Raw genomic sequence first — 18,331 nt, 5'->3', positions numbered from 1 at the left:
CAGGGGCGGTGACTCCACCACCTCCCTGGGCAGCACATTCCAGTGGCGAACGACTCGCTCAGGGAAGAACTTTGTCCTCACCTCAAGCCTAAACTTCCCCTGGTGCAGCTTGAGACTGTGTCCCCTTGTTCTGGTGCTGGTTGCCTGGGAGAAGAGACCAACACCTTCCTGGCTACAACCAACTTTCAGGTAGTTGTAGAGGGCAATGAGGTCACCCCTGAGCCTCCTCTTCTCCAGGCTAAACAATCCCAGCTCCCTCAGCCTCTCCTCACAGGGCTGTGCTCAAGGCCTCTCCCCAGCCTTGTTGCCCTTCTCTGGACACGTTCAAGTGTCTCAATGTCCTTCCTAAACTGAGGGGCCCAGAACTGGACACAGTACTCAAGGTGCGGCCTAACCAATGCAGAGTACAGGGGCACAATGACCTCCCTGCTCCTGCTGGCCACACTATTCCTAATGCAGGCCAGGATGCCATTGGCCCTCTTGGCCACCTGGGCACACTGCTAGCTCATATTTAGGCGGCTGTCAATCAGTACCCCCAGGTCCCTCTCTGTTTGGGAGCTCTCAGCCACTCTGACCCCAGCCTGTTGCTCTGCATGGGGTTGCTGTGGCCAAAGTGCAGCACCCGGCACTTGGACTTGTTGAATGCCATCCCATTGGACTCTGCCCATCTGTCCATTCAGTTGAGGTCCCTCTGCATGTCATTTTAGCCTCCTTGATAATGATTTACCAGAAGCTGAATGTAACATATCAGAGAGAAGACAACTACCAGCAAACACTACCACCCAGTAGATGGGAAATACTTTGTTGTGAATATCTGAAATAGCAAAAGGCTAGAAATATCTCTTTCTTCCCCGCCCCCCCCCCCCCCCCCTTTCCCTTTCTAAAGGATTTAAATTGATTGACCACTTGGAAAACCTAGTACCTAGGGCAAGCATCTTTCACTGAGTTCCTTTCTTCATGCAGAAGTGGCTAATGGTGATTTACTAATGCAAAATTTGCCTTTTCAAATCCAGATTGGTTCGCTTCAAAATGCTTGAAAGCTGTTGACAGCACTTCAGTAGCCTCTCTTACGTAACCTAGATCTTACTGAAATTGGAGGATTTTTCCTGGAAGGACATTTCATACATAATTTCCACTCTTCCCCTTTATCATATATATTTTTGCCTAGGACACTGTGGATTTTGTGAGGTAGATGTAGCTGAAAATTTGGTGCTCTCTCACTCATTATTTTTTGTTTTCCCCAGTAAACATAAAGAAGTCTCTGCAGGAGCTTTCATTTACATAAGATATGCAGGAGAGCATTCCCAAGTACTTTAGTCATAAATTAAGTGGCGTGCTCATGGTGCTGTAGGAGAGCTATTAATGATCCAGATGTTCGAAATCCCACATCTATTCCCTTAAATTCATGGTGTTTGCACCAGCTTTAGTGTGATGACTTTGACTGTCTGCTTCTGATTAACCTGCTTTCTCCCTCCGACAGGTTTTTAGCCAACACAACCTTTGACGGTCTCAGTGGCCACATCAAGGTGAAAGGTTCTTCCATTATCAGCTCAGAAAACAACTTCTTCATATGGAATCTACAACATGACCCTGTTGGGAACCCAATGTGGACTCGTCTTGGAAGCTGGCAAGAAGGAAAGATAGTCATGGACTATGGGATATGGCCAGAACAGGCCCAGAGACATAAAAATCACATGCAACACCCCACCCGGCTGCACCTCAGAGTGGTAACTCTCATTGAGCATCCATTTGTTTTTACCAGAGATGTAGATGATGAAGGTCTTTGCCCAGCAGGGCAGCTCTGTCTGGATCCTTTGACCAATGATTCAGCCATGCTGGATAACCTGTTTGAAACTCTTCAAGGAGGGAATGACACTGTTCCCATTGAGCTGAAGAAGTGCTGCTATGGCTACTGCATAGACCTGCTGGAGAAACTAGCCGAGGATATGAATTTTGATTTTGACTTGTACATTGTTGGTGATGGAAAATACGGAGCCTGGAAGAATGGCCACTGGACAGGGCTGGTGGGAGACCTTCTTGCTGGCACGGCTCACATGGCAGTAACGTCATTCAGCATCAACACTGCGCGTAGCCAAGTGATTGATTTCACCAGCCCTTTCTTTTCAACCAGCTTGGGCATCTTGGTGAGGACCAAAGACACAGCAGCTCCTATTGGAGCCTTTATGTGGCCACTTCACTGGACTATGTGGCTGGGGATATTTGTTGCTCTACACATCACAGCTATATTCCTTACCTTATATGAGTGGAAAAGTCCTTTCGGGATGACCCCCAAGGGAAGGAATAGGAACAAAGTCTTCTCCTTCTCCTCTGCCCTGAATGTCTGCTATGCTATCTTGTTTGGAAGAACAGCTGCTATCAAACCTCCCAAGTGCTGGACTGGAAGGTTTTTAATGAATCTCTGGGCTATTTTCTGTCTGTTTTGTTTGTCGACATACACAGCCAACCTAGCTGCTGTCATGGTAGGAGAGAAGATCTATGAAGAGCTTTCTGGAATACATGACCCAAAGGTAAAGCATGTCTGCTGCTATTAACTCAGCTTTTTCTGCTTCCCACTCAAAAGTCACTGCTGCATAATTTATGGTTTCTAAAAATAAATAAATAAATAACTCAGAAAGCAACCTGTGTGCAAAACAGTTGCAGTACAACTAGTTGCCATACCTGACAGCACTTTAGGGCAAAAGTTCAGTGAGAGAGGATCTTCAAACATCCATAGAAGCCTAGAGGGGATTTCAAAGACTGAGGGTGAGGAGGAAGGTGAAGGATTTCAATGTTTCCCACTGCAGGGAAGGAAAGTGGCTTCTACATGCAGATTAAGGGTTTGATTTCAGTTCAGCTGTAGCTGTTTTGATCAGCTGGATGATTTGCATCATCCTGAGATCTCCTCAAACAACCACACAGCACAATGAGGAAAACACTGATGTTCTGAGTAGGATTCTAGAAGTGTTTCACGGGCTGTAATGGTGCTTACGAAGTCACTGCTGACAAAATGATAAATTAAATGGAGCAGAACTGAAATACTGAGAAAGATCCTACTTTCTGCATCTAAACAGTGGAATTCACTTTACAAGTAGTCAGGCATCTGATGTGCAGTGTTGTTTCTGCTGGGGAACTGTCATGGGAGGAAAAGATAGCTCAGACTTCCTAGCAATTTTGGTAAGGCAAGAAAAAATGCAGAAGCAGGACTGCCTCCACCCACTGTCTCCCCTACTCCCAAGATGGGAATGAGGGGATTCAGTTCAAATTTTGAGCCATTTTATAAGTCTATGCTGATTTTGTTTGCTGCTAAATAACAATCAGGTAAATGTGTGTGCAGGATAGTTTTACATGGCTTCAGGTGACACAAAAGCAGGAGTCCTCAGCACCTGACAGTTGCTCTAGAGGTCAGGGTGCCACAAGCAGATTTCCTTTGTGTGGAACTGTGACCAGTGAAGGTGTGATTGTAATTTCCACAGCTTTTTGCTCAAGACCTAACTGCTGGTAACTAGCTCTGAAATCATCCACCAATAATTTGTCTCAGGTAACTGAGAGCTGATACATTTTGGCACAGAAAAAAGTGATTTTAATAAATCAAGAATTAAATATTTGTTTTGGCTTTCATCTATTGTGTAAATAAAGTTTACATGTGTCCCTCCAGACAGCAAAGGCCAGCCTCCATCTGTTCCATTAAGAAAACCTTGCATTGAGATTAATGACCACACAGTTTTGCCTTGGTGAGCGTGACTTCTGACTCACTTCCAACAATGTTATCTCAGTTGTTTCTACCAAGATAATTTAAACAAAGAAGAATACTTTTTATAGTGGCCTGAGGGCAAACTAAAATTGATTTATGGCTTAAAGCTAACTGCAAATAACAATAACAATAACAATAATAATAATAATAATATGCTCTTCCCCTCCCAGAGAAAAAATACCGTAAATATTACATTAGTAGCTTCATCAATTTAAACTGTACAAGTCCAGGAATCATGTATTTGTTTTATTCTAAGTGTTTTGTATAAGCAAATGAGAGCTTTCAGCTGAATTCCCCAGCTCCAGGCACAGCTATGGCACAGTAATTATTACAAGAGCCATAACCCTGGCTTCAAAATCAGGTTATTCCTTCACTCTTTGCATGGGTGTCACCTAATCCATCAAATCAAATCACATCAGATTAGATCCTAGTTTTCTGCATCACTATTGTGACCACACACATGGAGATCCTAAGGCACATACTGAAACGATTTTGCAGTTGCAGGAATATGAAATAATTCTAAAGATGCACTGTAAATCTTGGCTGTTGGGTTACAAAAGTGAGCACAGAGTTCTGAAACGTACAGGTGCTGCAAACACAAGTCTTGGTCTTGAACAAAAACATCAAACACTGATGGTTAGTACCCTCAATGAAGCCATTAAATCAGTGTCATTATTAGAATAGAATAGAATAGAATAGAATAGAATAGAATAGAATAGAATAGAATAGAATAGAATAGAATAGAATTAACCAGGTTGGAAAAGACCTTTGAGATCATGGAGTCCAACCTATCACCCAACACCATCTAATCAACTAAACCATGGCACCAAGTGCCTCATCCAGGCTCTTCCTGAACACTTCCAGTGATGGTGATGCCACCACCTCCCCAGGCAGCACATTCCAATGGCCAATCTCTCTTGCTGGGAAGAATTTCTTCCTAACATCCAGCCTGAACCTCCCCTGGCGCAGCCTGATACTGTCTCCTCTTGTTCTGGTGCTGGGTGCCTGGGAAAAGAGACCAACCCCCACCTGGCTACAACCTCCCTTCAGGGAGTTGTAGAGAGCAAGAAGGTCTCCCCTGAGCCTCCTCTTCTCCAGGCTAAGCTACCCCAGCTCCCTCAGCCTCTCCTCACAGGGCTGTGCTCAAGACCTCTCCCCAGCCTTGTTGCCCTTCTCTGGATATGTTCAAGAGTCTTAATGTCCTTCTTAAATTGAGGGGCCTAGAACTGGACACAGTACTCAAGACGTGGCCTAACCAGTGCTGAGTACAGGGGCACAATGACTTCCCTGATCCTGCTTGCCCACACTATTCCTGATGCCTTCCTAGGAAGGCAGTTCTCTGCATCCTCGATTAGATCTAAGCTTCTGAGTAGTTAGTAGTTTCCAATGTGGTGATAAGACAAGGTGGATTTTATGGAAGAGGATTGGCTGCCATTACATGAACTGCAAAATACTTTCATGTTTTTCATTCATGAATTTGCCTCCAAGATCTTGGTCTGTAGGAGCACAATAGGAAAATACACCCTGGTTTAACCTTTTCTCACACAAAGCCTGAGCTGTGCCCATTCGAAGCAGTCTCTAAACCTCAGACTAAGGTTTAAGAAATATTTGTGCCACAACAGTTGCAGAGGGAAATGCAACACTTTGTAGTTAGTTGTTTAAAGCATTTTTTTCATTTGATTTCAACATTTTATGTTTGTTTGCCTTTCTTTTTTTTTTTCCCAGATCTGCTTAGCTCTTTTATTTATTTGTTTTTCAGTGGTGGAGACTCAAAAAGAAGGCAGCAGGATGCAGATGCAATCTTTATAATTTTAATACACTTTTAAACATGCTCTCCTGTTGCTCCCAGGATACATATTCCTTTGCACTATGCTTTTGGAATGCATTTAAAACACAGAGTCCAAAGCAGAGGGCCAACCTTCTTGAGGTGGCCTAAGATGTAGCTTCTTCAGGCTGCCAGCCACAATCAATAAATCCCATCTGAGACTGAAAACAGACAGGAAGGAAGACAAGTTGGGAAATCAAAAGGGTTTTTTTTTCAAGATTAGAAACCTGGGGTCTAAAGTTAGTGTTGCCAGGAATAACTATGCTCTCTCTTCTGGGTCAAAAAAAGATAAGGTTAAATATTTCCTGAATAAATAGCATCTGCCTTTCGACAAAAACTCATGTTGCAGCAGTGATTTTAACTGGCTGAGCAGCACAGTGTTTTAGCAGTTGCTCCTTGCAACTCAGCAGAGGAAACATGGTCCTTCTATGCTGTTGAAATCTCAATATATAGTGTATATCAGGAATGCAAATAAAATTAGTTGCATTGCAACCACTAATCACAAGGCAAAGTGGAATACAGGATTGGAGATATTTCGAGTGGACCTTTAAGTGCAGTGATAATATGGAAGCAGAAGTAAGCAAATATAAAAATACCAAGATGCTGAAAGAAGGAGTGGCCAGTGAGGCAAGGCAGACCAGAGCAGAAGGCAAACTGTGGGAGGCAGGATAATTAAGTTCCTGGAATATGTCTTGAAAGTGGAAACTTAGTGTGTATTTTCCATGTAAGACTCCTAACAAGGACAAGTCACTAAAGCTAAGCTTCTCAGTATCTGTGAGACTTTGCTGCTACTTTTACTAGGTCACATTTCAGGTGGCTTTTTACAGCGTGTACTACAACATAGCCAGTAAATTGCAGCAATATTAAAGCAGTGTCCTGCTACCGTAAAGTCTTACTCTTCTACAAGAATGGGCAATTTCAGACCACAGCTGTCCCCTCTCCCCCTGTTTTTATAATCTTAAACATTTTAGGCAATCATCCCTTGCAGTGGGAAATAGCAAATACAGCTTTTGGAGAAGTAACACTTCTGAAAGTATCCAGTCTGCTGTTAGAGCACGAGAGGGTAGTTGCAGAATGAATGGTGAAAAGTTGCAGCACTGCCCTGATTTCCTCTTAGGAAGCTCTCTGCAGAGCATGGCAGAGCTTTAAGAGCTTATTTGCAGAAGAGATACAAAGGAAAAACATAGTATATGAATCACTTACTCAGCACTGGTTAGGCCACACCTTGAGTCCTGTGTCCAGTTCTGGGCCCCTCAGTTTAGGAAGGATGTTGAGTTGCTGGAAGGTGTCCAGAGAAGGGCAACAGAGCTGGGGAGGGGTCTGGAGCACAGCCCTGTGAGGAGAGGCTGAGGGAGCTGGGGTTGCTTAGTCTAGAAGGAGGCTCAGGGGAGACCTTTCTGCTCTCTACAACTATCTGAAGGGAGGTTGTAGCCAGGTGGGGGGTGGTCTCTTCTCCCCAACAACCAGCCTGGAGGACAAGAGGACACAGTCTCAAGCTGCACCAGGGGAGGTTTAGGCTGGATGTTAGGAAGAAGTTCTTCACACAAAGAGAGATTGGCTATTGGAATGTGCTGCCCAGGGAGGTGGTGGAGTCACCAACACTGGAGGTGCTTAGGAAGAGACTGGATGAGGCACTTGGTGCCATGGTTTAGTTGATTAGATAGTGTTGGGTGATAGGTTGGACTTGATCTCAAAGGTCTTTTCCACCCTGGTTAATTCTATTGTATTCTATTCTACTCCATTCCATTCTATTCAATAATTCTGTGACTGACAGATGATAGCTGCATTACAGATCTACAGTAGCAAGCTGAGTATGCAGCCTCACAGGCACGAGTTAGGCAGAGAAGGGGCACATTGATGAGCAAGGAGGTCTGGGTGCAAAAAAGAACATTTGCTACCATTCTGCGTCAGAAGCATGTATCTTTATGGCTGGTGTGCCTTTTAGCCAGTCTTGTAACAAATGCAGGTATTTTATACTTCAGTTCCCATTCTGATTTCCATAAAGCAGCGCTATCTGTTGTCTAATCTAGGTCTCACTGACACAGACAGGGAGAAGAAGAAATTATCTGTAAGTACATGGCATTGTCATTGACTTCCTTTGCCCAGTCGTCCTGAAACTAATGCCCAGATACAGAAGAACTCTTCATTACTAAATTAAAAGAAACAAAAGGTCTTGTATTACAGGACCTCATCAAGGGGTGGTGGTTTTTATTGGCAAGAGGATTTGAAACAGGGACTTTGCTTTCAGGCTTCCAATGCAAGAAACCATGCTGGACATTCCTGTGTTCCTATATGATCTGGTGTAGGAGGGTTGTTCTAGATGATCTTTCAAGGTTCCTTCCAGCCCCTAACATTCTGTGATTCTATGATTCAACATAGTCAGGAGCATGTTGTGTAGACCAGATTATCGGAGAGAAAATAATTGTGGTAGCCCAGAGGACATAAGAAACATTTCAAACATGCCAAGTAGAAAGCATACAACAAGAGAGGATGAAGAGCTAGACAGATTTTCCTTAAGGTGGTCCAAGGCTTGGACTTTCTTTCTGTTAAAAGTGTTGTTATTTCAACAATATAATGAGCTTTTCAGATGCTTTCCAACCACTGTCGCTGGTGTGGCAGCTGTCAGCTGCTCTTTGCCATCTTTAGGATGCACTTGAGTAGCTATACTTGTGAATTTACTACAGTTATATTTTGACATCTGCGCATCAATTTCCCTTCAAAATAACCTTTGACAATGGTGAAGTTCCTTTCCACATCGTATTTTGACAGAAAATATCAAACCCATTGACAATCACTTAACAAAAAGGGCTACACCTGTGAGTCCTACTTTCATCAATTTCATTGTGTTATCTCACCACACTTTACATGTCTGCAGTGGAGACATTACATGTGATTTACTCAGTCTAATATGCTTTTACAGTTAGCTGGGAGAGGTAGGCACAATGGGCTGCTGTTGCAGGCACTTCAGGATGAGATTACCCAAGCCATTCCCTGCATGTCTTCTGCATCTTCTTGTCTCCATCATGCATGATGGGATACTAGTGTGACACTGTTGTCTCACAAAAAAAGGAATAGAATAGAAATAGAAATAAGGTAGAATAGAATAGAATAGAATAGAATAGAATAGAATAGAATAGAATAGAATAGAATAGAATAGAATAGAATAGAATAGAATAGAATTAACCAGGTTGGAAAAAACCTTTGAGATCAATAAGTCCTAACTATCACCCAACACCATCTAATCAACTAAACCATGGCACCAAGCACCCCATCCAGTCTCTTCCTAAACACCTCCAGTGATGGTGACTCCACCACCTCCCTGGGTAGCACATTCCAATGGCCAATCTCTCTTTCTGTGAAGAACTACTTCGTAACATCCAGCCTAAATACACTTGCACACACCTGCAATCACTCTGACAAGCCCCATTCAGGAAGTCCTTTCAGCAGCTTTGTTGTGCTTTGGGATTAGTCCTCCGAAGTGTCTGCTTCTTTTCCAATCCATTGTCTGAACAGCTGCTTTTAAGAGGTGTCCATCTTTGGTTAATCCAAGCAATGCCAAATTGCAGGCATTTTGTTACTCAGGAAACCAGTGTGATTTTTGTTTCAGTTGTGGCCTCAGTATAAGGATTGCTGAACCTGAGGAAAAATACCATTAAATGCAGGTTTTGTGAGGCTGCAAGATCTCATTCCTAATTTATGAAAATTTCAGTTAATTTAGAGGCCTTATGGCCCTTATTGTCTCAGCTAAGAGCTTCCTGATACATGTATTAAAACAGTCCAGAAGTACTAACTGGCAAGTAACTGCAGATGAGCTTTAGGAATGCCAAACCACAGCAAAGGAAGGGTCCAGCCACTTCATAGGCCTTTTTCATCATTAAGAGGTGTGATTCAAATAGCCCTGCATTTAATGATATTTTCCCTCAAGTTCAGCAGTCTTTAGGCTGAGGCCATAACTGTTGTGAGTTTATTGATATGTTTTCTTCCTGCAAAAAAACAAAGTCTTGTAAAACTCACACTGAAGTAAATGCTCTTAAAGGCTGCCACAGTCTTTAACTGCAGCAGCCTAAGATGAATCATTGTAGGAAGTGCCACTTGCAGTGCTATATATTAAATAAATAATGAAATAGCTTGTATTTAAATATGTATTAAATGCATTAAATTGCATAGCAGAAAACCAAGCAACAGACTCAGTGGAGTTAACAGGAATCTTATTGCTCCCATGGGATTTAGTCTCTGCGCTGGACTGCAGGATTCTTTTCCTTCACAGTCAAAAATGTTGGCTGCAGAAATCTATACATCATATGTTTCTGTGCAGGAAGTCATTGGACATGGGAAGGTCAGGATTTACAGCATCACAGCCTGCTAATTAGTACATAGTGCTTTTCTGAGTATTAATGACTCAGTGAATGATCTGAACTCAAGAGAACTTTACATGTCACAGAGACCGAAGGGAAAAAAATCATGAAGGAGAAATAAAGCATCAGACTGCAGTCAGAATAAAGAACAGGTGTTGCAGGGCAATCTCATGCAGGAATGAAAGACACCTGAAATTAACTGAGGTGAGATCCTGGCTTCTTTAGCTTCCCCATGCAATTTATGGTGCTTAACACTTGACTTGTTTGGCTTCACCTTGTTAAAAGTTTTTCTTGTGAAATTACAGCTTTGGCTATCTAGGCTGCCTAGTTTGGATTCTTACCATTCTGATACTTAGTTTATTAGAAAACACTGCTGGCTTCTCCAAGTCAAGTTTCCTTTCCCACTGTGACCTGCTTTTTTGTGCCTTCTTGTCAACAATTATCTTTTTCGTGTCTTTGAATTTAACCACTTCTGCTCCATGTTTTCAATGATGGAGCATAACCTACTGTCTTGGCAATTCTTTTACCTCACCAGATGAATTATTTGATCCAAAGAATGCAGGGGTATGGGTGGAAGGTGGAGTATTGCTGTCTTCATTGCACATGGTTCGGGTCATGAATGTTGTTCTTTCAGCATCAGAATGAATGAATGTTTTGTAGTATTTCCCCAGCTATATTCACATCAGCTCCTTACTCTCAAGCTGCAATAGACCTGTATGCCATGTCATTTTTTAAAAGAGAAAAGCAAGCCCACAACCAGAAATAGCAACTGCATCATAGATGGGGCTCAGACCCTTGCAAGAAATAATCCAAGCCAAGAAATATGAAGAGCTGTTACTTAAATAACTGTCAGAGAGAAGCAGAGAACAGTGAAGATGTAATAAGGACGACACCAAGCTGGGGGCAGGAGTTGATCTGCTGGAGGGTAGAGAGGCTCTGCAGAGGGACCTTGACAGGCTGGACAGATGGGCAGAGTCCAACGGCATGAGATTTAACACATCCAAGTGCCGGGTTCTGCACATTGGCCACAGCAACCCCATGCAGAGCTACAGGCTGGGGTCAGAGTGGCTGGAGAGCAGTCAGGCTGAGAGGGACCTGGGGGTGCTGGTCGACGGTAGACTGAACACGAGTCTGCAGTGTGCCCAGGCAGCTAAGAGGGCCAATGGCATCCTGGCCTGCATCAGGAACAGTGTGGCCAGCAGGAGCAGGGAGGTCATTCTGCCCCTGTACACTGCACTGGTTAGGCCGCACCTCGAGTCCTGTGTCCAGTTCTGGGCCCCTCAGTTTAGGAAGGAGGTTGACTTGCTGGAACGAGTCCAGAGAAGAGCAACGAAGTTGGTGAGGGGTTTGGAACATAAGCCCTACGAGGAGAGGCTGAGGGAGCTGGGGTTGCTTAGCCTGGAGGAGACTCAGGGGTGACCTTATTACTCTCTACAACTACCTGAAGGGAGGTTGTAGACAGACGGATGTTGGTCTCTTCTCCCAGGCAGCCAGTACCAGAACAAGAGGACACAGTCTCAGGCTGCGCCAGGGGAGGTTCAGGCTGGATCTCAGGAAGAAGTTCTATAGAGAGAGAGTGATTGCCCATTGGAATGGGCTGCCTGGGGAGGTGGTGGAGCCGCCATCACTGGAGGTTTTCAGGAGAAGACTTGATGGGGTGCTTGGTGCCATGGGTTAGTTGTTTGGGTGGTGTTGGATTGGTTGATGGGTTGGACGCGATGATCTTGAAGGTCTCTTCCAACCTGCTTTATTCTATGTATTCTATGTATTCTAAGATCATCATACAGTTGACTTAGCAGCAGTGAGGAGAATTTAGAATAGAATAGAATAGAATAGAATAGAATAGAATAGAATAGAATAGAATAGAATAGAATAGAATAGACCAGACCAGGTTGGAAGAGACCTCTGAGGTTATTGAGTCCAACCTATCACCCAACACTATCTAATCAACTAAACCATGGCACCAAGCACCCCATCCAGTCTCTTCCTAAACACCTCCAGTGATGGTGACTCCACCACCTCCCTGGGTAGCACATTCCAACGGCCAATCAATCTTTCTGTGAAGAACTTCTTCCTAATGTAATCATAATCATTATTGTTACTATTATAGTTCTAATCTAATTATTGTAATAATTATTAATAATAACATTTGTTGTCATTGGTGTGTTTGGGTTTTTTTTAATTATTATTTTTCACAAAAGCCACAGCCATTATGCTCTATAAGCAGAGAACTGGCTAGCCTTGCTTGTCTTCCTAGTGACAAAAGTCCTCAAGTCAGCTCCCACCCTGATCCCCTGGATTTCAGGGATGCCAAGGTGTCAAGCATTCCAGGAAAAATAAAAGATAAAAAATTACCTGATTTACCTTCATTTGGTGCTTTTGAACCAAAAGCCAGTTGCAAGTAATGTATTTAAGAAATTAGAGCTGTGCTGGTAGACACTTCCATGACAATTGGAAACCCCTTCATCCTGAGCCATGTGCAGCACAAAGCCGTTGTTCCTCTTCTGGAAACCACAGAGCACTAACCTTACCTTACAAGTTTAGACTGTGTCACCACAGAGCACCACCTTCAGCCCTGGTACCTGGGGGACAATTGCCACATGGACAGGGGCAGGAGGACTTACAGTGTTGCCCTAATCAACCAACAACAGCTGAAACAGTCATAATTTGTAAGGAAAAGGATTTGACAGATGATTGTTTTGAAGGCAAGAAAGCTACCTACACTTTAAGTTACTGTCACAATAGGTTTCACCCTTCAGCCCTCACTTACTTGTAGAGAACTATGATGGCTTTTCATCAACAGACGTGAGATGTGGGATGGAAGGACGAGAGGGATTACTTAGACAGAAATCTCCCATATGTGTTTGGTAATTTGAGCATGTAGGTATTCAGCCAAACAGCTCTCCTTCTTTGCTTCTTATTTGAGAAGGACTTCACCTGCCTTAGAGCATAGGAACATGGCCAATGAAGTGGCTCAGTCTGGAGCTGTTTTGTGCTGCTGAAGTATAGCTGGAAACAGAGATCTGTTGCCTCTTGTGAATCAGATCCTGCTTTCCTTCAGTCTATCCATTTTTCCTACAGTAACTTACACTTACTGCCTTACAGTTCTCAGCTCTCCTGGAATAAATCCCAGCTCAAAGATCCCTCTGACCAGAAAACTCTTTAAGTGCTATTAATAAACAGGGATAAATAAGCCCAAGTTCTTTACTTACAGAGCTGTTTGCACTAAAACACTGCCCAGCAACTCAATCAGCATGGCACACTGCAGAAATAAGACTACCTACCACAGACTTGGGAGTCCCCAGACTCAACCCTTAGATGCACAGCTTCTGCAGCACACAAAGGAGCAGAGCAAATCTTACAATTCCTTTTTAGCACTCACACAGAGAAGGTCAATACAGAGGCTTTATATTTTTAAACAGAGACCTAAGTCACCAATTCTTTCCGTTGTATGCTCCTGTTGCGGTGCGGGAGAATGAACTGTCAGCACCAGACTGTGCATGTGTTTCTAGATTGAAACTGCTTATTGACTTCAATGCAGCTGTGAAGATTTATGCCAGCTAATGACTTGGCTGAGTTAGATTCAAGCTGACAGGATTTTAACAAAATTTGACATTATCCTGGCAAGCAAAAACCAGCACCACTGACACTTTTTGCAGCACGGGAGGGAAAGCAAGCTTCCAAATGCATTCTGCATACACCACCTCCTGGAGGCCCTGGGAACATCTCCACTTCCCAAGCCGCTGAACTCAGGGGATAGTTTCTCAGCAAAACCTGCGCTTCCAGAAGTTCACATGTGAATTCTAATCTGCTAGAATTTGAAATTCATGTGCTTCACAATGAATAATTTTATTTCATCTCCCTCTGCACCCCATAAATATTCACTAGTTTGTTTTCAAAAGCTCAAAAGCCCATTAACCAAGTTATGTATTGTTTTGGTTTGGTTTTATTATTGTTTTAGATTTCTGTTTGGTGTGTGCTCTTTTTTTTCCCACTGAAACTTTGATTAGCACTACTAATTGCATTTCTTTTATCAGTGGGTCATGAAAAAAATCTATTAGCAGCTAGAAGACCACTTAAGTGTGTTGGTTACATAAGGCGAAGCAAAATTCTGTTGCCTCTTATGCAAAAGACAGAAGACTGATTGCACAACAGCAGATCTCTAAAAGCATGTCAGTTCTTCAGAGCAGAGCAGACCTACTCCTCTCCAGAGATTAGCAGCTGAAACTCAACAGTTTTTCAAGGTTCTGCAGCAGTTCCCTGGCAGAGACCGTGCTGACACTACCGGCCTTTCTGCTGATACACAGGATGTCCATTAAACACCTCACTTGGTCTTACACCATGTAACCAGCACTGTCGTGGGGCAGAGCTACTGGAACCTGTTCATTTTTCCTCAGAAGTTGTTGTAAAAGCTAGGGAAATGTTTTCAGCTGTGATTGCCCTATCTGTACTCTATTAAAATTAAAAAATCAGTACTGCAGGTGGTGGCAAAAGCTGAATCCATGTTAAATCTGCATCTGTCACTGCAGGGTGCAGTCGCTGGCAGTGCACTCCACTCTACAGTGGGTTGTGCTTTTCACATCTCCTTCAAAGAATAATTCATGGAGTTGAATTTTGGAAAGGAGAGGCTAACTGAATGAATGGTGAAATCATTTTTAATGATTGGAGATGCCAATTAGAAATTGAGTTCCTGAAGCATTTTCCCTCCAGCCAGCTATCAAGATCCACAGAACAGTTCTGAATCAGATTCAGGGAGGCTGTTACTGTACCCTGCCAATCAAGTACTGGGAGAGCATTTCCTAGATTTCAGTCACTCCATTGCTTATAGAAAATGGCCATAATTTCAATTCTCACACAGTTGTTCTGTTTAGACCTTCCTTCTCTCTTCACAGCTCCTGGCAAGCTCAGACTCCATGGGATCAGAAGGCAATATTGTGCTGCCTGCTTTTTTTTTTGGAGCTGAGACCATCTTTTCGCTGTATTTATATTCTGAACACCTGGGGTTCTTACACGCTGCAGAAGTACATGACAACCAAGTGTGATGCAAACCTCCAAATGATAGCAGACATAACAATCAGGCAAAAAGTCTTTGAGGCAGATCTTCTAGCTGTGCAGCACAGAAAGGTCATACAGAAGCCAGAACCTGCTAGAAAGATCTCAAAACCCAGCAGCACTGTTTTGGAGTATGTCAGGATTAACCGCTGGCAGCACCTCATGCATTTTCAGTTTTCAATCCCAGCTTGCATAAGATATTTCTATTTCTGAGTGTTTTCAAGTCTGTGTCTAGGTGTTCTCAGCCTGACTGATGGAATTGAATGCAGTGCAACTGTATTATATAAACTGGAATGTGCCAAATAATGCAAAACCCCTGACGTTTGAGGTTGTATTTTCCTGTTTCTGCTCCTGTGGTTTTATCACATCGATATTTTCATGCATAATTGGCACCCCAAGCCATAGATGTATGCAGATGCTCAATTCTTGTCAACATCTTCCCAAACAAAACAAATTCTTCACTTCCCACTCAGCAGATGTTTTAACAGCAGAAGACAGAAACCAAGATCCAGAAGTAATGTGCCAAGGCAAGGGATCTGGTAGCTGCAGTATTTGCATTTGGAAGTAAGCAGCACAAACATCACTTGTCTAGTAGCTCAGTGCTCTACAAGGAACAGAAGACTGAGCAGTTGTAAAGCTTTTCCTGGTGCTGTTAGAGAAGCTGGATGGATATTCTGTGGAGCTCTTGATTTTCCTTAAACACTTTCATGACCTTCCTGTCTCAGTGACCCGTCATCCATTTCACCTCCTCAGCACTGGGAGGCAATCACATTAGCCCTTGTTTTCTTACATAGTGTAAGGAAACATTAGCTCTTGTTTGTGTTCTTATTCATGTTATGTTTTCTTAAACAGTGAGACCTGTTCTTGGAAATACTGGCACATGAATCCCACAGAAGGTACTATCCTTAGAGGTCACAAGGACAGCATTAGTACCCCAATTCTAGAAACGATACTCCCTCTCAAAGATCTTTCTCATGCAACTTCATCCTTCACTTCCCAGCCTCAGGAGGAGACTTGATAGGGTGCTTGATTGCATGGTTTAGTTGATTAGGTGGTGTTGGATGATAGGTTGGACACAATGATCTTGAAGGTCTCTTCCAACCTGGTTTATTCTAGTCTAGTCTAGTCTAGTCTAGTCTAGTCTAGTCTATTCAACTACGTTTCCATGTCCTCCTTCCAAAGATCTTACAGGTCTTTTCCAACCAAAACAATTCTGTGATCCCATGATTTTATGAAGGTGGGTCATCTTTCTGAACCATCTGTCCCTGACCTATGCATCAAGATCCTCTGTTCTTGGCATTCCATGGCCCTGAACCTCATTCCATCACCCATCTGAACCTCTGAAGTCAGAGTTCTGTTTCAAGATGAGCAGTGCTTGGCCTCCTCTGGCACTGCATCCCTCTGCTGCGAGGGCTCTCATAACCACCTCTTGAGCTTGTCCCAGGTACTGACACAGATCCAGATGGGAGGTGGCCATGTGTCTTACAACTTGATGTGCAACAGCTTTTTCAGTGCAGACTGAAAAAAGGCAGTGATGTGCCTGAGTAGTATGACCATTCCTGGTATACATCATACAAAACTCAGCTTACTAATATATCCCCAGTCTCCAGTACTTAAATTGCAAAATTTTATGTTGTTCACTGCTAGAGCCTTCACCTCTTTTGGAGAGACACTAACAAGCAACACTAAGCTTTTCAAACCCTGAAAAGCATTGGATTTTAACTTCCCCATTGATAACATTTATATCCACACTGTTGCACTGCCCAGACCCTTGGCATTACCCTGCTTCTCCCACTTGCAGCTTGGCTGGCACAGTTTGCAGTTTGCTGTGGTGTTGTGCTGGCATTGCTAGCTAGCATTCAAGGGGCTGGTTGCAGGCTAAACATCAATGCTTAGCTCCCATGCCCTGCATGGAAGAGGAAGCCTGGGAGTACAGAGCTAGCCTACTGGCTGAGGACCAATTATAATCAGAAGCAATGACCCTTTTGAAAAAGCACATGTTTTCCTTCAAACAGGAGGTCTGGCAGCTAAAGAGAAGAAGAAGGAGGGATATATCGTCTGTAGCCATAACTATCCTTGCCTCTTGTTCAATGAATTGTCAAGCTAGGACTTGACTGTCTGTAGGTCAGGACAAACCTTCTTCTTTTGACATCTTACATCCTTAGATGTCTGAGTTTGGAGGGACCTTGTCAGTGCCAAGAAAACTCATGTCTGAAGATGGATCAGCAACTATTGCATTCTGGTGAGACCCCACCTGGAGTACTGCCTCCAGTTCTGGATCCCCTATTACAAGAGGGATCTGGAGGTGCTGGAAGGTGTCCAAAGAAGGGCCACGAGGATGAGCAGAGGGCTGGAGCTGCTCTCCTATGAGGACAGACTGAAAGAGTTGGGGCTGTTCAGTCTGGAGAAGAGAAGGCTCCCAGGTGACCTCATTGTGGCCTTCCAGTATCTGAAGGGGGCCTCCAAGAAGGCTGGGGAGGGACTTCACAGGATCTCAGATAGTGACAGGACTAGGGGGAATGGAATGAAGCTGGAGGTGGGGAGATTCAGGCTGGAGTTGAGGAGGAAGTTCTTCCCCATGAGAGTGGTGAAGCCCTGGAATGGGTTGTCCATGGAGGTGGTTGAGGCCTCATCCCTGGAGATGTTTAAGAGCAGGCTGGATGAGGCTGTGGCCAGCCTGATGTAGTGTGGGGTGTCCCTGCCCATGGCAGGGGGTTTGGAACTAACTGATCCTTGTGGTCCCTTCCAACCCTGACTGAATCTATGATTCTATGATTCTGTGATTTATATTTAATCATACTTGCATCACCAGGAAATCTCCAGGTACTCTACACATATAAGAAAATATATACAGTTCCTAGTGCCCATTTCCTGCTTTGTGATGGTTATTTGCCTTTGACACTGATTTAGCTTTGAATGAAAAAGCCACTGTATTCCCACATACTAGAAATGCCTTTCATTTGTATAGTTCTTTCTTCCCAGTAAGATGGCTCTATATACGGTATTACACATTTAAAAAAACAAGTTACCGTCTCCCACAAATTATCAGTTAAAAAAAATAAATAAATTATTCTTAAAAGATTATTCTTCAAATTCTAATTCTTCAGAGTTGATCATTTTTCAGAAGCCCTAGGCATTAGGATTCCATTACAGATTTAGAATAGAATAGAATAGACCAGGTTGGAGAAGACTTCAGAGATCATCAAGTCCAACCTATTACCCACCACCATCTAATCAACTAAACCATGGCACCCAGTGCCTCATCCAGTCTCTTCTTAAACACCTCCAGTGATGGTGACTCCACCACCTCCCTGGGCAGCACATTCCAATGGCCAATCTCTCTTTCTG

General features: G+C 43.4%; 1 protein-coding gene across 2 annotated transcripts in view; it reads left to right on the top strand.

Moving 5' to 3' along the window:
• GRIN3A (glutamate ionotropic receptor NMDA type subunit 3A) overlaps window positions 1–18,331 on the top strand; it is a 105,272-nt gene that overhangs the window by 57,452 nt on the left and 29,489 nt on the right. For both annotated transcript variants that reach the window (XM_054178421.1, XM_054178422.1), the window contains exon 3: window positions 1,481–2,528. In XM_054178421.1, coding sequence (XP_054034396.1) covers window positions 1,481–2,528 — 1,048 coding nt within the window. The remainder of the gene's footprint in view (window positions 1–1,480; window positions 2,529–18,331) is intronic.

The sequence above is a fragment of the Dryobates pubescens genome, chromosome Z (genome assembly GCF_014839835.1).
Source record: "Dryobates pubescens isolate bDryPub1 chromosome Z, bDryPub1.pri, whole genome shotgun sequence".
In the NCBI taxonomy this organism is placed as follows: domain Eukaryota; kingdom Metazoa; phylum Chordata; class Aves; order Piciformes; family Picidae; genus Dryobates; species Dryobates pubescens.
This window is presented reverse-complemented; position numbering and strand designations above follow the sequence as displayed.